Source organism: Arvicanthis niloticus, chromosome 6 (assembly GCF_011762505.2).
Source record: "Arvicanthis niloticus isolate mArvNil1 chromosome 6, mArvNil1.pat.X, whole genome shotgun sequence".
Classification (NCBI taxonomy): Eukaryota; Metazoa; Chordata; class Mammalia; order Rodentia; family Muridae; genus Arvicanthis; species Arvicanthis niloticus.
In genome coordinates, this window is record NC_047663.1 from 62,607,707 (window position 1) to 62,628,407 (window position 20,701).

The following is a 20,701-nucleotide window of genomic DNA, read 5'->3' on the forward strand; positions in this document are numbered from 1 at the left end:
TAATATGTATCTGTCTATATTTTAGGTTTTGTTATTTTTGATAAGGACGTATTCATAAATATTTAGCCACATAAGGCATTCAATTTATAGCAATTAAGAAATTAAGTACGGGCAAAGTACCTGAACAGATATTTATCAAAAGACATACACATGCCAAATAGATAAAGGAAACACCTTCAAAATCAGCACTAGCAATAGATTTCAACATCGTTCTTTTCATATTAAAACTTGCAAATATTTCCTCCCTTTCGGTCATTGGATCGATTCCCTCCTTCACTGTGCTGGGTATTTTTGGTTTGCTATATTTTACTTGACCATGTTTGCTTAGCTGCCTTGACTTGGCCTGTGGTTGATCAGCCCTAGCTCCAAACCATGGAGTTTTTCTGTATATTTTCTTTCAATATGTTTACAGTTTGCAGGTTTATATTTAATAGTACAATCCATTCAGGTTGATATTTTGGATGCAGATGAAGTTAAGTGTCTAATTTTATTTTTCTCCACATGGATACCCTTTTCCCCTCAGTAAGCCTACCCCATCAAATAGTTTTAGTTACAGCAGTTTTATATCATGAGAAAATATGATATGATGCTGTTGTAACTAAAACCACATAGTACTTTAAAGAAAGAGCCCAGGAATGAATGCAGGCATTTATAGCCAACAGATTTCCAACACTGTGTGAAGATGCTTGGAATCAGGATGGTACCCAGGGCTTGGTGTATGTCCATCAAAACAAAACAAAGCCTGCAAGTCTGTCATGTCTGGGGAGAGACTGCTCACGTTTCAGAGAAGTGTAGTGAGCAAACTGGCCCCTCCCATGAGGAGAACAGCCAGTGCTGGATAAAGATGTCCAGTTCCAGTGTTTTTATGAGATGTGCCTACTTCCCCCATCCATTTTCAGCTTAGACTGAGGCAAGATGTCTTGCCTAATTTTAAAAATTACTTTCAAGTTATTTAATTATATGTGTATGCATACCATGTACATGCATAAGCCTTGGAGGTGAAAAGAGACATTGGACTTAACATATGGTTGTGGTCTGCCATGTGGGAGCTGGGAACGTGTTCATTTTTATAAAGTGAAATAATTATGGATTTGATCAAAAGAGTGTAAGACAGGAGAACGGGTGTATTTAGTTTCAGACCACATGAATAAAGTTAAACATTCCTTAAGGCCTCACTCACAGGTGCTTGTTGGTCACACCTTCATCAGCAACATCTCAAGATCAGTTCTTTGGAGGGAGCCCACCTGCTGCTGAACCCTGTCTTTTCTTCTCTTCCCTGTTTGATGACAGTTCTTCTAGTTGCAGTGGTGTGAACAGGAATGGCCCCATAGACTCATGTGTGTGAATGCTTGGCCATAGGGAGTGGCACTATGGAGACCTTCTTGGAGTAGGTGTGACCTTGTTGGAGGAAGTGTGTCACTGTGGAGGTGGCTTTGAAGTCCTTTCCTGCCTGGGGATCAAGACTAGAATGCTCAGCTCCTTCTCTAGCACCATATCCACCTGCATGCCACCATTGTTCCACCATGATGATAATGGACTAGACCTCTGAAAAGTGTAAGTGAGCCTCAATTAAATGTTTCCCTCTATAAGAGTTGTCATGGACATGATGTCTCTTCACAGAGATAGAAACCCTAACTAAGGGGCCAGTGAAGCCCACGCCCCGACAGGTTGATCTGGAACCAGCTGTGTAGCTTGGTGACTCTGTCTGTCTGTTTGTCCACGGATGCCATCATGGCAGATGCAGCCAGTCATGTGCTCTTGGGATCTGGTCTCACCATCCTGTCCCAGCCACTCATGTACGTGAAAGTGCTCATCCAGACGGGATATCAGCCTCTTCCTCCAACAATAGGATAAAATATTTTGGTGAGACAAGTCTGTCAGCTTCCTGGCCTCTTTTGCTCTGCTCAGCACATTGCAAGCATCGATGGGAGGCGTGGGTTGTTCACAGGCTTACCTCCAAGACTGTGTTCTTGGAACTGTGGTCCATGGTAAAGTTTTACAATATTACCAGGAGTTTGAGAAACCCGAGGAGTTAGGATCTGTAAATGTACAAAAAGAAGGTTCATCCTTCTTTGACTGAGTTATCAAAGAGACAACTTGAGAGATGATTGCTCGTTCTGCTGCTACCCTCATTACACATCCCTTCCAATGATCAGTCTGAGGTCCATGGTACAGTTTATCAGCAGAAAGTCTAAGTACTGTGGACTGTGTGACTTTATAGTAACCATCTACCAGGAAGAAGGTGTCGTAGGATTTTTTGCGGGTCTCATTCCTTGCCTCCTTGGTGACATCATTTCTTTGTGGTTCTGTAACTCACTGGTTTATCTTATCAATACCTATGCAGTGGACAGTGGGGTTTCTACCATGAATGAAATAAAAAGTTATTCCGAAGCTGTCACGGGTATCTTTCCAAGTATGTTTACCTATCTCTTTGTGCTTGTATCTAATCTTATGGCTGTCAACAACTGTGGGCTTGCTGGTGGATCTCCTCCTTACTCCCCAATATATACTTCTTGCATAGATTGCTGGTGCATGCTACAAAAAGCAGGAAACATGAGCCGAGGAAACAGCTTGTTTTTCCATAAGATTCCATGTGGAAAGACTCACTGTTATGACCTGAGAATGTCAATTTGAAGATGTGGGCAGGAACAGTGACATTTCTATAGTCCCAATGCACAGAATTATGGGAGAGAATGTTGATTTCGATCCAGTGAGGCATGCTTTTTAAATAATCATTTAATCTTGGGGAAATGAAGGTGATTGATGTCTGCCCCCCCTTTTTTTGTTCTTTGTCCTAGCACAATATCATTTACCACTGGTGTTCCCCATTAGTTATTTGAAATGGGACCTTTATTTCTCTAAATTCTTGTTTTAAACAGAAAACAGACATATATTCCTAAAGGAACAAGCAGGTTGTCATGTAGATTTGAGTCTCAGGTTAGGAGTTTGTCAAATGAGGAATAGAATCCCAATAAGAAAGAACTAATTCTATAAGAGTTGATAAAATTAAGAAAGCATACCATGTGGGAGTTTATGAAATACCTGAGTAGATACTAGAAAGTCAGCAGCAACTGGTCTACCTCCCACCATGCTTCCAAGCAGTTGACCCATCTTACCTCTCAATGCTGCTGAGTTACTGTAGAAGATTTCTGCCTTCTGTTACTATAGAAGAGAAAGTCGTCACCACCAGCAAGGAAAAAGGTCAGTTACAGAGGCTTAAGCAAGATTTGGGGAGGAAGTATGATGACCTTTCACTCAAAAGATGCTCTTTTAGCTTCTTGTAGCACGAAGCAAACACTGTAGCACAACAGTAGCCCCTATGTGCTTAGCGCCCACCAACCTCTAAGGTCTGTCTTCATGGCAGTTCCCATTGCCTATAAGCTTCTGCTCCTAAGCGTTTGCTTCCTTTTTGTTACTGCACAAGGTGAGTTGTTTGGCTTTCATTTCTGATGACACCCTTGAAAAGTTGTATTTGTAACTCCTTATCTGGTGACATGGACTGGAATCCACATGGTTCCTAGGATATTGTCCAGCTTGCATGTGAGACCCTCAGGCATGTTAAAAACACTTATGGAGGAAAAAATCACTTTAGAAGGAAAATTTTCAACTCAAATATTGAGCTCCTATTCACCCAGGCCTTTTAATGTCAGGTTAAAATGATTATAAGATGAGAAAGCCCAAGGTGGCAATTCACTGGTACTTTGCCAAATGAGTAAGCACTGACTTTGCTACTTTTAGACTTCCATCAATGCAGCAGAGGCCATGATGTTAGGTAGTGTGAGCCTGCAGGCTCTTCTCCCGCTCAGGGTTAGGGATGCAACCAGAAGCTCATGAGTAGCTTAGCTTGAAATGTCTGTGATGTCAAAAGTACTTTCTTTCAAAAGTAATGTAAATTTTATATTCTATTCAATATTATCAGCATCTGTTTTAATATAAAATGTGTTTTGCAGTACCTACTCTTTTCTCCCAAAAAGGCAAGTAAAGATAATGTAGGAAAATACAAAAAAAGAAAGAAAGAAAGAGAAAAGAAAGAAACTCTAAATAAGACACTAGTGAATGAAGATGCAGAGCTGTAGAACTTTCCTTCAGGGTGACAGATGTTTCCACATGGAACAGGCTATTTCTACAGTTTGAGCCTTGGTGCAGGACAAGGCACAGTCCTTGTGGGCTTCTGTGATGCACCACAGGTTCTGAGCACCATCCTTAGATTACAGGTCACCTCAGAGCCCTGTGTGACAAGGTTCAATGTGAATGCAATGAGTGGTACCCGAGTCTGGGAAGGGTAGGAGGGGAGGTACAGACAGGATGCTCTAAATACATCGTTGTTTCAGGGTCATGTCACATAGGCCTATGAAATAAACAACCTGCATGAACCCCAGCCATCTTATTCATTCATGAAATTGTGATACAAAATGTATCCTTGAAAAGTGGGGCCACTTCTCCAAGGGGGAAGGACACTGAATAGGCTACTTAGAAGAAAGTTTCTTGTGACTTATTTGAGGTAGAAAGTTTGTATGTCTGTCTACCTGAGATACAGTTCTTTAAGTGTTGAGTAGCAAAAGTTAAAGTCAGACAATGTTTGCTTCTGGGGCAGAGATTTGATAAGCAATAAGTCTAAATTAATGTGTTCCTCCAGACCACACAAGCGAATAAAAATGAGGACAACCAGTGACATCAGAAATGATCATGGGGGCATCTGTATCCTTGTATGTTTTTTCTGGAAAATGAGTTTGATAGTGTCTCAGTGTGTCTCTGTTCTGTTTTTCTGTTTCCTGTGTATGTGTGTTCTGTATATGTGTAAGTGTGCACATATGAGTGCATGCGTGTTTGCATCTTTGTTAGTGTGTGTATCTGTGGGTGAATGCCTTTATCCAAGTCATCTTGCTAGCCCCCACATTCCTCAATTTCTTAACTTTTAGTTTTCATTTTCTATATACGCATTTTAATGGATAGGTAGTGTATAGCTGCATCTTTGAAAAAATAATCTATTGTATTTTTAAGGCAGGGTCTTACTTTGCAGCCCAGCGTGGCCTAGAACTTAATATGTAGACCAGATTATTCTCAAATTTATAGAAGTCTTCTTGCTCTTGCCTCTAAAACAGTGGGATTAAGGGCACAAGAAATTTTGAACTGTTACTCTGTCTTTTAACAGTATATTTTGGTAATTTGTACTTTAAACTATTATTGACAGAATTATATTTAACTATCATATTTGTAAATGTTCTGAATTATTTTTCACTTCTTTCTCCTTTCTGTCTTCTATTTTTTTGCATATTAGTTATACTTCTTTTAAAAGCTCCAGTATATATTCTTGAGTTTTTAAAATGCTTCTTTTTTTAAAAAGAAAAACTTAGGCCACTTTAAAAATGACACTGTAGCATCACTTTTTATAATGCTGACACATGAAAAAATACCCATTTCACTTCCTCCAGCATTAGAGAAAACATTAGCTACCAGCAGGCGCTCATAATAAATTGTGTACTGTCACGTTCCCCATGTGTATTTGATACTGTCGTATTGACTACCTGGGGAAACATTGACTTCTGTATAACCTGATGATAATTTACAAGAGGGGAAATGTGCAAACACTATGAATGTCCAAAATCACAAATTATGGTCACAGGTCTTTTGAGAAGAAAGTTAATTTTCATTTATTTTAAATGTTAGATTTTAGATGTTTGGGTTGAGATTCGTAGTGTTCAATACTAATGTCAGTTTTGAGAAACATTAAGATTGGTACAAATTAAGAAACAGGACCCAGCCTTTTTCCTGAACAGGAAACCCTTGTGAGTCCTCCCAATAACCCCCACAGCTGGGAAGCTGAGGCAGAGAAACAAGTTCAAGTTCATTCTGGACCACATGCTGAGTTAGAGGCTCCTGGGCTACTTGATCCATCTTATAATGAGAAACAAAGGCCCAGAGAGATGGATGAGAGCATTGGCTGCTCTCCCAAAGGACCTTTGATTGATTTGTAGCACTTACAGGGTGTCTCACTACCATCTGTAACTTCAGCTCCAGAAACTGATGCTCTCTTCTGATCTCTATGGACCCAAGGCAAAAAATGGTGCACAGACACACATGGAGGCAAACCACCCATACACATAAAATAAAAGTAAATTAAAGAAAAGGGACTCAAACCAAGAACAGCAGCAAAAGAACAATCCTGGCCACATAGGGGACGAGGCCACATTTCCCATGAACTGATTTGAGTGAATTTTTAATTAGAAAGGAACTTAAAAATTTCACTGAAAACAGAAGGACAGACTCCAACTATAAATACTTACACACAAGGGCAAATCCCCAAGCCAGTAGACAAGGATCTGTGGGGGAAATTCACATTGTAGAACCTGTCAGAGAGACAGTGACATTGGCAGTGAGAATCACTGTCCCTGAAATGTGCAAAACCCAAAAGGCACATCTGAGAATCTCAATGACAAGGCTTAGCACTGGCATAGGACACTTCTTCTTATGGCCTGTCGAAGACATCCAGTGGAAATCCAACAGGAGAACCATATTCACAGCAAAAAAGAGGCAGAGCCACAGGAAGGGGTTAAGGAGAGCAAGTCTGTTCCATAGGGGGACTTCCCAGTCACTCAGTACACACAGTGTTCCTGAGAGTTCCTCCATAGCTCCAGAGCCTGGGAAGAGGAAGTCAAAGAGCCCCAGCTGGCTGGCCATCTCCTTGTGTATAAATTCAGATTCTGACAACAGAGATGAGAAGGAGAGTGAATGACTGTCCAGACCATCCTGCAGTGTAAGACTGTGTAGTTAGAAGCAGGTCATTTGAACACCAACCAGCAAACAACTTCAACAGCTGAATGTAGATCAGAGCTCTCTGGTGGCAGACACTTTTTTTTTTGTTTGTCTTTCTATTTCAAGAATCTATCTAGTGTACATTTTTCACTTGATTATGTTATTCAGTTTTGCTATTTTTAGAACATTCTGAGACACATTGTTTCTTTTTAAACGTTACTATTTATGTGAGTATCTATATGTAGGTATGTGTCCATGGATCTGGGTGCCCATGGAGGCTGGAAGAGGGTAGAGAATCCCCTGAAATTAAAATGTCACTTCAGGGATTGTGGTGGCTTCTGGCATGTTCTGGAACTGGTTTTGTCAGCACTGTCAAGTGTCACAGAATGGGAAAGATGTGTGTGTGTGTGTGTGTGTGTGAAACACTTGGCTCCACCAACCATGAGAGCCACACACTGTAGTCTTCTAGGACTCAGTACTTTGTCCTACAATAAAGTTTCTGTAGAGCAAACTTCATATCTTTGTTCCTCAGACAATAGACAACTGGATTCAAAGACGGTGTGACTACAGAGTAGAAAACAGATGCCAGGCGACCCAGGATCAGCGAGTATTGAGAGGCAGGCCTTAGGTACACAAAGCTTCCAGTTCCATAAAACAGGATGACCGTGGTCAGGTGAGAGGAGCAGGTAGAAAAGGCTTTCCACCTGCCATCCACTGAGGGGATTCGAAGAACTGTGGCCACAATGCCAATATAGGAGACCACTGTGAGGGCAAAGGAACTCATGATAATACAGCTGCTGACAACAAAGCCTACCTCCTCACTGAGATGGTAATCAGTGCAGGACAGTCTCATGACTGGAGGGATGTCACAGAAGAAGTGTTCAATGACATTGGGTCCACAGTAGAGGAGGGAGAAGGTGTTGAATGTATGGAAGGCTGAGTAGATGGCCCCACTCACCCAGGCAGTGACCACCAGTGCAGAACAATATTTCTGGCTCATGATGCTTCCATAGAGCAGTGGTCTGAGGATGGCCAGGCACCGGTCATAAGCCATGGCTGTGAGCAGAAAGCATTCAGCAGAAGAGAATGTGATAAATATGTAAAGCTGTGTTGCACACTCGAGGTAGGAGATGACCCCTGAGCCTGTGCAGGATATAGCCACTGCCTTGGGGATAGTGGCTGAGGTGTAGCACATGTCCAGGAAAGACAAATTCTTCAGGAAGAAGTACATGGGGGAGTGGAGCCGACTGTCTCTCACCACAGCCATGATGATGGAGAGGTTCCCCAGGAGGCCAAATGTGTAAATGAGCAAGAACAATGGGATGGCCACCAATCTCAGCTGGGGGACATCTGAGAAGCCCCTGAGGATGAAGTGAGTCACTCTGGTGTGATTGGACATGTCTGTTCAAACTGTGTTCAGATACAGTGCTACACGCAGCTGAGGGAGGGGACAGAAATAACAGGCAGGCTCAGAACCTGTGTGTGCAGTTCCATGTTGATTATGGAGGCATGGCTTTTATCAGAAAACTAAGACATTGAAGCAGCCTATCCATATTGGATTTTGATGGATTAATTAAGAGGAGGGGGATTGGATGGCAGAGGAGTAGGATGGGTGAAAGTGACTTTAGTGAGGGACAGAGAGGACACTACAAGAAGGAAAAGGGTGAGAGAGGAGGAGCAGGAAGAGGGAGAGGAGACCGGTCAAAGTTCTGTTGCTTCTAAATTTTGCATGGCTTCTGTTGAGAAGCTGTCTTGTGTATTCACTTTGAAATATTTCACATATACATGTGTGTGTATTTATGTAGTTCAGTCTCTGTGTATTAATACCTATATCTATGTATATCTATATCAACATGTCTACATATCTATAAACACATTCTCCCTCTATATCTATCTGTATGTCTATCTCTAGATCTTAGGTTCCAAATAGACAGAGTTAAGCCAGAAGGAATGAGCTCAAATGCTGGCCCCAAGTGTCTTTATGCCTTTTGTTTAGGGTATTTCTAGGTGCTGGAGAGGGTCTAGTGAGCTTCTTGAGCTCAGGCAGAGCAGAAGTGTGTTCCTCTCACAGGTGGGCCCCATTTGCAGTTGTCTAAGATTGCCTTGTCTGAGGCTTCCTCATCATCTTGTCTCCTGTGATGCCCTGACTCCTGCTCTTCAGACACAAAGGCCATGTTCTCATTCTGTGGCTACCTCAGCCTTCCAAGGAAAGACACACTGCTTTCTCCCTCATGCTTCCATTCATCTCCACAAAGACTGAACATGCATCCAATCTAGTGAGGCACTCTCCATTCAGCCCCATAGCAGCTACTCAGTGACCCCAGCTCTCAGGAATCTATGTCTAACATGGCTGTGCAACTTCCTTCCTCAGCAGAATCCTCTGAGGACCTGACAGTTTCTAAAAGCAGCAGTTGTACCAACTTAGTAAGTTTGTTTGATCTTTTTTTCCTGTTAATTTGGTTTTTTGGAGACAAGTTTCACCCTTGAGAGCAGAGTCAGCCCCAGCCATACTTGGTGTGTGAGATGCACAGGAGGCTGTGTCTTTCTCTGCTGCCATGAACCAGAGGAAGCAACTCGTGATTCCTGCAACCTCAGATGGCTGTTACCACTAACATCTATGAGTGCGCTTGAGAAGATGGCTTTAGGATAAACTGTTACTGAGTTAGTCATTAGTTAACTGGCCCCGAATCTACTCTCTGGTCAAGAAGGCCTTAAACTTGCACTGCCCCTGCCTCTGCCTCAGAAGTAGCTGGGCTGACAGTCTTGTACCATCAGGCCATTGTTTATATTCTGAGCCAGACAGAAGAGTCTTGGACAACTTAGAAACAGAACCTTACAGCAGTTGTTACTATAATCTGTATTCAAGCCTACTAAGCAACAAACCTGGGTCTTGTCTTGTCCCCAGCTGATGGTATATTCTAAGAGGTATTGGTGAAATTATACTCACAAGGATGTGTTAGAACATATGCTGAGCTTTTTGTATAATTTTTTACTCTAAATTTGTAGATCTTCAACTTTCCTAGAAGAAATACAAGTTGATTGATACACAGTGCACACATCTTACAATTAGGCACAGAGGAGAATTTTTTTTTTTATCTTATTCAGCTCTCACCTAGTAGAATGATGCTCACTTTCTGTGTCCAGAGGTCTTCAAGTGGCAAGATGGACAGTAGGACCATCTCTCAGACAGTAAGTCAGCTGCCCTGCCAAGGACTTGCTGGAAATATGGACGGATGAAGCTGTCTGATTCCCTTTGCACGTCTTAAATATTGTGAAATGATTCACTTGCCAGTCCATCTGGGAAGGAGAGAGCGTGCTTTGAACTGTCTGGGGAGCTGGCTCTGGGAATATGTTTGGCTCCTGCTGGGTCCCATGGACTAAGACTTCTCATGGTCCCTATGTGTTATCTCAGAGAGTAAAACAGAATGTTTCCTGAGGCCACATGAGAATAATAGTTGGTACACTAAAACCTGGTTTGATTTCAGAAACCTCAGGCTTGAGTCTATGAGAAGGACATTTATTTTAAAAAGACATAAATATCTGTAAACTATATAAACCACAAACATGAAATTAAATGCTGTGAACTCATCATTTTCTTTGTTCAGGTCCTTAGGGTACTCAGAAGCATCAACCAAGCCCAGTGCACCCTTGTATCTGCCTTTGAGACCTGTGTCTCCAAACATTTGGTCACTCAAATCTTGTCTTGCCTTACAGATGCACAGATATCATAGTTTAAATGATGGGTTTGCTGGTGTATACCACAAATGGTCACCTGGAGCCCACAGCTCATTCTTTTTCAAATCTATCATACTCACCAATACATCTAGATTAGTGAATAGAAAACAGAGCCGAATAAAAAATCCCATCAAATAACAAATAAAAAAATTAAAATTTACATCTTCATGTAATCCGTATTTAAAAGTAAGACAATTTTGAATAAAAAATTTTTACAAGGACTTTTTATATGATATTTGTATTAATATATAATTCATATTTTATTTGGTTTAATTATTAATGTAATAGGTATTTTCAATGTTAATTACAGCTATAGCAGCCAAAAACTTTTCATTTCAAAATTAATATTGATGTTTTTCAGCCCTCAGATATATGCCCACTAAATTTCTTTTTTCCTTTTCAGTCTTCTGTAGCACAGGCTAGACCTAAACTCTGTACCCAAGGATGACCTTGACTTCTTGAGTCTCCTGCTTCCCTTGTAAGTGCTGGAGAATTGGGAGCTCAAGGTCAAGGTCATTCTCAGCTACCTCTCTTAAACCTTTGGGCTTTGTCTCTCACTGAAAGTCCTGACACCCCCACACCCCCACCACTTTCTTCTTCTTCTTCTTCTTCTTCTTCTTCTTCTTCTTCTTCTTCTTCTTCTTCTTCTTCTTCCTCTTCCTCTTCCTCTTCCTCTTCCTCTTCCTCCTCCTCCTCCTCCTCCTCCTCCTCCTCCTCCTCCTCCTCCTCCTCCTCTTCTTCTTTCCTTTTTCTTTCTTCTTCTTTTCCTCCTCTTCCTCTTTCTCCACCTTCTCCTTCTGCTCTTATTCCTCCTCCTCCTTTGACACAAGGATATTATTTCCTTAGTGACAAATATTCCTTAGATTCAATTATTCATTAATTTAAAACTTGAGAAAATGAATGTCTTGAGAAAAAGAATACATGATATTTGACTACAAATTAGAACAGACCTTAAGAAAACAGCCCAGGGGCTGCTTACAAGGTTAAAAGGAAAGTTAGCATGTGATTTCTTATTGCACAGGACTGAAAACCATGACAAGTTATCTATCTGTGTACGTCAGTACACCAAAGAGAAATACCTGTACCTTGTATCCATTGCAGAATTATTCACAGTAGTGAAAACATAGGGCCAACCTCAGTTCCACTAACACATGAATGGGTAAAAAGTGCCACAAACAATAACTTCTATGGGATGCTTTACATCCTGACAAGGGAAAAGAAAACCAGTTGGAATGTCATGAATTATCATTAAGAATAGCACAAATGAAACTAAAGAACATTATTATTACAAGCAACACAAAAATGCCACATTTTCTTACTAACTGGGCATTTTAAAAAGTTGGATGTTGAATGCATAGAATAAGAAAAAAAAATATCTACCAAGGGCTAGAGAAGAAAGGGGCATGGGGAAATGTCTGCCGAAAGTATGATGTTTTAGTTAGTGGTTGGAGAAATGGCTCATCCTCAGTTACGAAGATGTACTGATACTACAGGAGACCAGATTTTGGGTCCCAAATTGATGCAGGAATTCACAACTGCCTGTAACTCAGTTCCAGGGCATCAGACACCTTCTTCTGGCCCCAGGGAAGTGTACTTGTGTGCACATACCTCACACAAACACACACAGACATATAACATAATGACTATAGTTATAGTCTATATTCTAAAGTGGTTGAGCAGGTCTTATTAGTTTTTTCCCAGAGAAATGAAAATTGAAGTAAAAATGCCCAAAGTTTGGGTCTAGCTATCCTAAAATGTGTGTGTTTTGAAGCCACAGATTATATGCCATATACACACATATGTATGTATCCAGAATATTTGATTTTTAAAAAGTCACATTTATCTTAAGCTTATGTGTATTTGTGTTTTGCCTGTGCACCATGTGCATGTAGTGCCCTAAAAGGCCAGAAGAGGGCGGAAGATCCCCCGGAACTGGAGTGAGCCACCATGTGTGAAGGCAAGAATTCCTGAGCTATCCAGCCTAATATAGTTTTTCTTTAAATCACTGAAAAACTATCAAATACTTAAGGTATAGAATAAAATAATGCCCTGATATTTTATAGACTATTAGAGTCTATTCATCTGACAAAAGATTATATATATATGAAAGTGTCATGAGAAGAATATATATGTATCTATATGTATGTATCTATGTATGTATCTCTATCTATCTATCTATCTATCTATCTATCTATCTATCTATCTATCTAATTTATTTATCTATCTTTTTATGCTTAGTCAGACCAAGTCTCACTACATAGTCCTGGCCAGCCTTGAAAGCAAGGTTCATGAACATGACATCATGAATGAATTTGACTCCACCAATGTGACAGCTGAGATTTCCATTTTTAGTCCTTCTTCTTAGAGCTGTCTTGTATCTCTGTAGTAGTGATTTTCCTGTGGGTGGTTTGGGGTGTGACCTCTGCTGTCTTAGATGTGATATCCGTGCCTGATATCCTCAGCTAGTGCATGAAAGATGTCACCTTTTGAACTGCCTTCATTATAGCCACACTTCTCTGTGTGTTTTAGTGAACACTGATTTTGAGCAGGCAAAAGTCAATGTGAAAATTCTAAGTAAAATCCATGAGGTCACTATGCCACTAACATTCTATTTTTTTGGGAAGATTTAGGAATACGTTTGGTAATGCTGTGTTATTCCAGCACTGGAATTGTGCAGAGGGCTTTCCTATAGACAGCCAGCTTGTGCTCCCCATTCTCCCTGCAGAGTCAAAGTACCACATAAGAATGTGACACAAAGAGAGAAAAGCCAGAGGCTTTAATGGCTGGAATAATGAGGTGAGGCTTTGGGATGTAGGAAAACTTTTTGTAAATGAAGTATTTGGACAATAGTCATGGGACTTATTAAGCTAACAAGAAGACAACCTCCTGGGACAAGTTTCCAGAGTTTCTTGGTGAGTCTTGTGAGTTACAGCTATAGGCAGACTTCTGATGAAAGTTGGGATCTCTGGGGAAATTAAGAGACTAAAGAGTGAGTGTCACCCTGGGGTTGAAAACTGTCATTGTCCCAGAGCGTCTTTGGGAGGGATACATCAAGAAAGGGAAGCCCCAGCAGATTTGATGTCTTTTGTAAAGCTAGAGTTAGAATACGCTGGCAGAACCCTGTTTCCTCAACTCTGCTTTCTTAGAATGAATTTGAGTGGAAAACTCTCTCCTTTAAAAGATAGAGGGAGGGAGGATTTGAGAGGGAGAGGGAGGAGGAGGGAGAAAGGGGACTGTGCAGGATCAGGTGTGGGATGAGACAGAAAAGGAGTACAGAGGGTCAGGAAATTGAACTGAGGTGTGCAGCAGTGGGTGATGGGGAACTGGGGTAGCCACTAGAAAGTCCTAGATGCCAGAAAAGCAAGAGGCTCCCAGAACCCAACAGAGATGGCATTAGCTGAAATACCCAACAAAGGGGAGAGAGAACCTGTAGTGAACATATCCAGAGGTTATTAACAAATAATTAATCAAAAATATTAACACAGAATTGTTCCTGTCTAAAGGAAATGCAGGGACAAAAAGTGGAGCAGAGATTGAAGGAAAGGCCATCCAGAGACTGCCCCACCTAGGAATCCATCCCATCTGCAGACACCAAACCCAGACTCTATTGCTGATGCCAAGAAGCACTTGCTGACAGAAGCCTGAGAGGCTCTGCCAGAGCCTGACCAACACAGATGTGGATGCTCACAGCCAACCACTGGACTGAGCATGGGGACCCCAATGGAGGAGTTAGGGGAAGGACTGAAGGAGCTGAAGGGGTAACCCCATAGGATGAACAACAATATCAACCAACCAGACACCCCTCCCCAGAGCTCCCAGGGACTAAACCACCAACCAAAGAATACATATGGAGGGACCCATGGCTTCAACTGCTTGTGTAGCAGAGGATGGCCTTATTGGGCATCAATGGGAGGGGAGGCCCTTGGTCCTGTGGAGACTGGATACTCCAATGTAGGGAAATGCTAGGGTGGTGAGGTGGGAGTGGGTGGGTGAGAACCCTCATAGAAGCAGGAGGAGGAGGGATGAGACAAGGGGTTTGTGGAGGGGAAACCAGGAAGGGGGATAACATTTAAAATGTAAATAAATAAAATAACCAATAAAAAAGGAAAAAATAATAAAAAAATATAAAAGATTTGAATAGGAACCATTTCCTCAGCACGGTTTTCATGCATAGACTTTCTGGACATCGGTTTTTAATCAGATTTCAAAATAGTGTGCTTTGGGGGCCACAACTATGCTTTTTCCTGCCTACTTTCAACAAACCCTCTGCCCTCATCCTTAACTCACTGCCAGGGCTGTTCAGGGCTGAAAGTGCACAATGGGCAGGAAGCTTTCCGTATACAGTTAGCTTTCCGTATACAGTTAGCTTTCCGTATACAGTTAGCTTTCCGTATACAGTTAGCTTTGACAGTTGCACACACACCAGATTCTAAAAACATAATTTCCCATCTACCTCCCACAAAAACAAATAAAGAAAAATAAATAAGCCTCCATGTCTACCTTAAGGCTTTTGTACCAAGCATATCTACAGATATAACAAAGAATAAAAAAAAGTAAGACAAAGGTATTAGAAATAAGGAATTACAGGGTAAGACACACCCTTGCAAGATACGAAAGAAACAGAATAGTTTATATAGAAGGAAACTGATCATTTAAGGAAGAGGTAAAAATATTTTTAAAAGAGAGAGAGAGAGAGAGAAAGAGAGAGAGAGAGAGAGAGAGAGAGAAGATACCAGAAATTATACTAAAATCAAGAGATAAACTGGCTTCTCAGGTGTTGGTTTGGCATGTCTACATGTCTTTTAGAAAGATTGTGTCTGGGTGAAACCAGGTCCTTTGAGCACCAACTTGTCAGTGGTTCTTGGTGGACATATTTCTCTAAAGAAACTTACTGTGTTCCGTTCATTCCAAGCTTTTCAAAACTTTGTCATTGACCAGCTTTGCACACTTTTGAATTTACAACAGCTGGTCACTCCCTGTAAACCTGATCACTTCTAAGGAAGCTGTCTCAGTTAAGGTTTCCATTGCTGTGAAGAGACACCATGACCATGACAACTCTTATAAGGGGACATTTAATTGCAGCTAGCTTACAGTTCAGAAGTTTAGTCCATTATTGCCATGGTGGGTAGCGTGGCAGCACTGGGGCAGGCATGGTGCTGAGAGCTCTACAGGTAGGTCAGCAGGCAGCAGGAAGACAGTGAGACACTGGGCCTGGCTCGAGCATCTGAGGCCTCAAAGCCCACTTCCTGTGACACACTTCCTCCAACAAGGTCACACCTTCTTATACTGCCATGAGTCTATGGGGGTATTTATTTATTTATTTACATTTTAGATATTATCCCCTTTCCCCACCTCCCCCCAGAAGCCCCCTTATCCCATCCCCCCTCCTGTTACTTCTATGAGGGTTCCCCCACCCATCAACCCACTCCCCCATCCCTGTCCTCAAATTCCTCCACACTGGGGCATCCAGCCTTCACTGGACCAAAAACCTCCTCTCCCACCAATGCCTGACAAGGCCATCCTCTACTACACATACAGCTGGAGCCATGGATCCCTCCAAGTGTGTTCCAAGACTGGTGGTTTAGACTCTGGGAGCCCTGGTTGGTTGATATTGTCACTCTTCCAACGGGGCTGCAAACCCCTTCAGCTCCTCCAGTCTTCTCTCTACCTCCTCCATTGGGGACCCCGTGCTCAGTTGGTTAGCTGCGAGTATCTGCCTCTGGCAGAGTCTTTCAGGAGACAGGTATTTCAGGATCTGGTCAACATGCACATCCTGGAATCCACAACAGTGTCTGCATTTGGTGACTGCACATGAGATAGATCCCCAGGTGGGGCAGTCTCTGGATGGCCTTTCCTTCAGTCTCTGCTTCACACTCCGTCTCTGTATTTGCTCCTGTGAGTATTTTGTTACTCCTTCTAAGAAGGACTGAAGCACCCCTATTTTGGTCTTCTTTCTTCATGAGCTTCATGTGGTCTGTGAGTTGCATCTTAGGTATTGTGAGCTTTTGGGCTAATATCCAATTATCAGTGAGTGCACACCATGTGTGTTCTTTTGTGATTGGGTTACCTCACTCATGATGATACTTTCTAGTTCCATCCATTTGCCTAAGAACTTTATGAATTCATTGTTTTTAATAGCTGAGTAGTACTCCACTGTGTAAATGTACCACATTTTCTATATTATGGGGCCATTTTTATTCAAACCACCAGAGCAGCTGTTTTGAGTCAGATGATCTGACCTGTTCTTTCAGTTGTTCTCATAATTATTTTCAATGATTTTAAAATGAGTTTGTGTGTATATGGGGAAGAAAACCCACGCAATATGAGTTTTTTGAATTAATCTTTAGTATATTGTTATATAAATTAATGGTGTTTACTGATATTTTCATCTGTGTATCATGAGTTGGTCAAGTCTATACACTCCTTGACACCTCTGCCATTGCCTCTTAGCGTCCTTCCTAGACCACAGAAGTGCTCTGGATTCATTTCTCTTCTCCTTCACTCCACATTCCCTTTCTAGCGACTTGTACTCCGTTGTGTACTTTTGTAAGACTGTCTTATCCTTTTCCATACGTATGTGAGAATGTGTGATATTTGTCTTGTGGTGTCTGGTTTGTTTCACTCAAGTGTATTCTGGAATCTTTTGAGGCATTTCGTTTGACCTGCAAAATAGTAAAATTAACATGTTTCATCTTTTACAAAAATTATCGTCTTAGGGTTTCATTGCTTTGAAGAGACACCATGACCAAGGCAACTCTTATAAGGACAATAGTAGTAGTCGTAGATGTAGAGGTTCGATAGGAGCCATTTGTCCCTTCCTTTCCTTTTCCCCTGCATAGAATGTCTTTACTTAGAAATTTTCCTTTGTTAGAATTTTTTTTCCTTTTCCCCACTTAGGACCTTTCCACTTTTCCCCTTAGATAGCTTTCATAGGAAACATTTTGCACTTAGTAATAAACTCTATAACAACTTCTCTAAGTGTCTTTTCTTCCTGGGACCTCAGGCTAGCAGGCATAAGTCAGGGCCCAGCAGTTCCTGCTGAGATAGTACAAAGGCTATTTGCCTAATCCTCTGCTGTTAGACTCCAGGTGTTAATCACCTAAGCCTGCAGACTTTTACCCTCAGAAGTTTTTAGTACTTTTTAGAAGTTATCATCAGCATTCCAGTACAGGTCAGAGAGCCAGAAAGTGTTGGGAGCCGACTTTAGCAGAAAGCGGCTAGATCAACTTTGCAGCCATCTGGAACCATATACCCTGATGAAAGATTTGGTTTTCAATAGCCTACAACAGCTGAAGCACACTCTGATATCCCACATATTGTGTGTTGCTGTTTACTGCCCCCAGCTGCAAGGCGAACGTGGTAGTCACGCCTGCAAGGTATTGCAGTTCACGTGCTATCTACGCCATACATGCTTATAAGGCGCACGTGGTATCCACGCCTGCAAGGCATTGCGGTGCACGTGCTGTCCACGCTATAGACGCCTGTAAGGCTTACGTCATATCAACACCTGCAAGGCACGTGGCAAAAGCCTATAAATAGCTCAGAATTCCCTTCAATAAATGAGACTTGATCAGAATTTCTGTCTTGTCTCCATTCTTCGCGTCTCTTCCCCTTTATTCCTCTCTCTCTCTCTCTCTCTCTCTCTCTCTCTCTCTCTCTCTCTCTCTCTCGACCCTGACCCTCGGACTGGAGCGGCAGCTTGGGCCAAGACACAGTTGCCGCCAAGCGTGGAGCAGAGCAGGCCGAAACATTTTGGCCCACAAAGCTGGGCAGTACGGGCCTCGACAGTTTGGCGTCTAACGTCGGGCTCTAGTAAGCGGGACAAGAAAGCACTGAGACCCTCAGACTTTAAAGCCATCACCAGAGTCCTACTCTAGTAGGACCCTGCCACTATCCTCTCCTGGCCGGAAGGCTCATGGCACCCAGACAAAGAGTGAGTGGAATGGACAGAGAGTAAAGTAGAAGAGGTTCTGGGAAAGGAATACTTTGCACGTTTTAATTGCACATAGAAAGTAATTTTCTTGTTAACTAGTTTTGAATCATGTACATAATTATGGTGAAGTTTTATATATTCAAGTTATTTTTTTTTCTGTCTCTTACAATGGTCTTATAGCCATCTTCACAACCTGTCCTGAGTTAAATCTCCCCATATTTTCTTTAGTGTTTGTGATGGTTGGTTTTAATGTCAAGTTGGCATGGGCTAACACCTGTGATTCCTCCACAATGGTGAACTATATCCTGGAACGTTGATCTTAAAAGAAAACTCTTTCTCCTGTGTTTTATCCCAGTAACAGGAACAAAATGAGGGCAAAGTTGGTTTGGAGAAGCAGGGCCATTGTTGTGATAACTCCGACTAGCTAGTTTCCTAAGCCTCTGGAAGGAATGTTTTGTGAAATGTAGAATTTAGAAGTTTGGGCTGAAAAAGCCCCTGAGTGTTATAGCCAGAATTTGCAACAGAAGAATCCTGGGAAATGACAGTAGAGACTCAGGTCATGGGATTTCCTAGGGGACAATGACTCTATCAGAAACTGGGATAGGGCCATTCCAGTGATTATTTGGCTTCTGTCTCAAGAACCCAAAGGAGGCTGAACTAAGAGACAATGGACTTGGGCTGTAATAGAGAGATTAGCATCACCACATAGAAGCCTTCAGCCCTGGGAGAACGGGAGAAGGGTCCTGGGGGGAAATCCTGATTAATCAGAGGCATCTTGTGAAAATCCAAATAATTTAAAGAGAGAAAGCTTAAGCCAACGAGATCCCTGCTCCTCCAAGCAACTTCATAGGTGCAAGTGTTTCCCCAGGGTCAGTGCACAGAGGCTGTTATACTGTGGACCAAGGGTCAAACTGCATCTTGAGCTGGCAGCAAAACATCGCAGTGCTGTAAGTCATAACCTAATGCACTGGCTCTGAAGGCAAAGGTGCAAGACTGAGGGCTCACGAGAGCAGTAGAGGCCGGGCACTGTGTCCATGCCCACCAGACATACAGAAGCTTTCTCAGTTCTGTGCTAGGTGAAGATAGCTGTGTTTTATTTTTGCGACATTTTCAAAACTGCAGGAAACTTGAAGTTTTCACCAGGACATCCATGCCTATTCCCTCTCATCCAGCTCCTTCAAGCATTTTCCTCACATTTGACAGGACATATCTGCTAAGCTGTATCAGGAATTCCAGATAAGACCTTCTCTCCCACCCAGAGTAGACCAGCAGTTGTACTTTCTGCAAACTTTGCCTTTTGTCAAGCACTGTGCACATACGCCTTTTCTAAGGGAAATCTCCACACTGCCCCCCCCCCCCCACCAGCTGCCCAGACATGGGTACAGCACCAGGCTGCAGCCAGTGCCTTCATCAGCCCCCATGACTGACATTGCCTGCTCCCAGCTGACATGGGAGTGATCAGGATGACTTCAGCCAAATAGGAGTGCAATCAAGGGTTGGCAATGCATGACAACAGTGGGAGCCTTGGTTCTCCTGTTAAGCCACCTGTGACTGATGTCTTCTCCGGAGCTGCTGATGAACCAGGAAAAGGGCAGGTCCCTCTCTCTTAGTTGATTCTGTAGAGAACTCTGGTTTAAAGCTAGGCTTCCAGGCTGATGTCTGACCACAGATAATTGCTTTGGTTTGTCTAATCTCTAATCGTCCAGTGAGGTCTCATCACCAGACACTGACCATCTCTGCATGCTGAGAAAGAGGACCTGCTTCGATTCATGCATTTGCAGAGGGGAAAAGAGCAGGAGAATAAAGAAATGAAGTCAAGGTCTCTAGGAACAGGGATTTGTACAAACCTGAAACTCAAGTGTTTTACATTAAATGTGCTTCCCAGTAGAGGACAATTGTCCAGTGGTGTTGGTAGAATTATTTTTCAACTTAAAAAAGGCTCTCAAAAAAAAAAAAAATAGAATCTATACTGAGAAAGTGTATCAGGTGAATTAGCAATAAAAAAGAGGAGACTCAGAATATCAGAACATGTGTTAATGATTAAAATTAAAAGAATAAAACCTATACCTTCTAAACACTGAAATGGCCATAAGAGTTGATTTGCTTCAATATATGGAAAGTGAGTACAGGGAACTGCTTCTCACTTGACTCCATGGAGAATTTACAAGCAAGAGAGCTTTGGCAGGTGTGTCTTTTTTCCCCCTTCTCTATTGCTTCTCTTCTCATTCTTCTTCCTCTCTCTTTCCTGTTCCTCGATTCTTTGAGTTGCCATTTAGATAG

At 42.1% G+C, this 20,701-nt stretch overlaps 1 protein-coding gene and 1 pseudogene across 1 annotated transcript; one reads left to right on the forward strand and one right to left on the reverse strand.

Annotated features, from left to right (window-relative positions):
* Positions 1-2,045: 2,045 nt before the first annotated feature.
* Positions 2,046-2,634, forward strand: LOC117711762 (mitochondrial carrier homolog 2 pseudogene; annotated as a pseudogene).
* Positions 2,635-5,626: 2,992 nt separating this feature from the next.
* LOC117711653 (olfactory receptor 5AR1-like) lies at positions 5,627-9,992 on the reverse strand. Its single transcript, XM_076935244.1, has 2 exons — positions 9,866-9,992; positions 5,627-8,191 (listed from the first exon to the last, which is right to left on the reverse strand). The coding sequence occupies exon 2, from the start codon at positions 8,150-8,152 to the stop codon at positions 7,226-7,228; it is 927 nt and encodes a 308-aa protein (XP_076791359.1). The 5' UTR covers positions 8,153-8,191; positions 9,866-9,992; the 3' UTR covers positions 5,627-7,225.
* Positions 9,993-20,701: the final 10,709 nt, after the last annotated feature.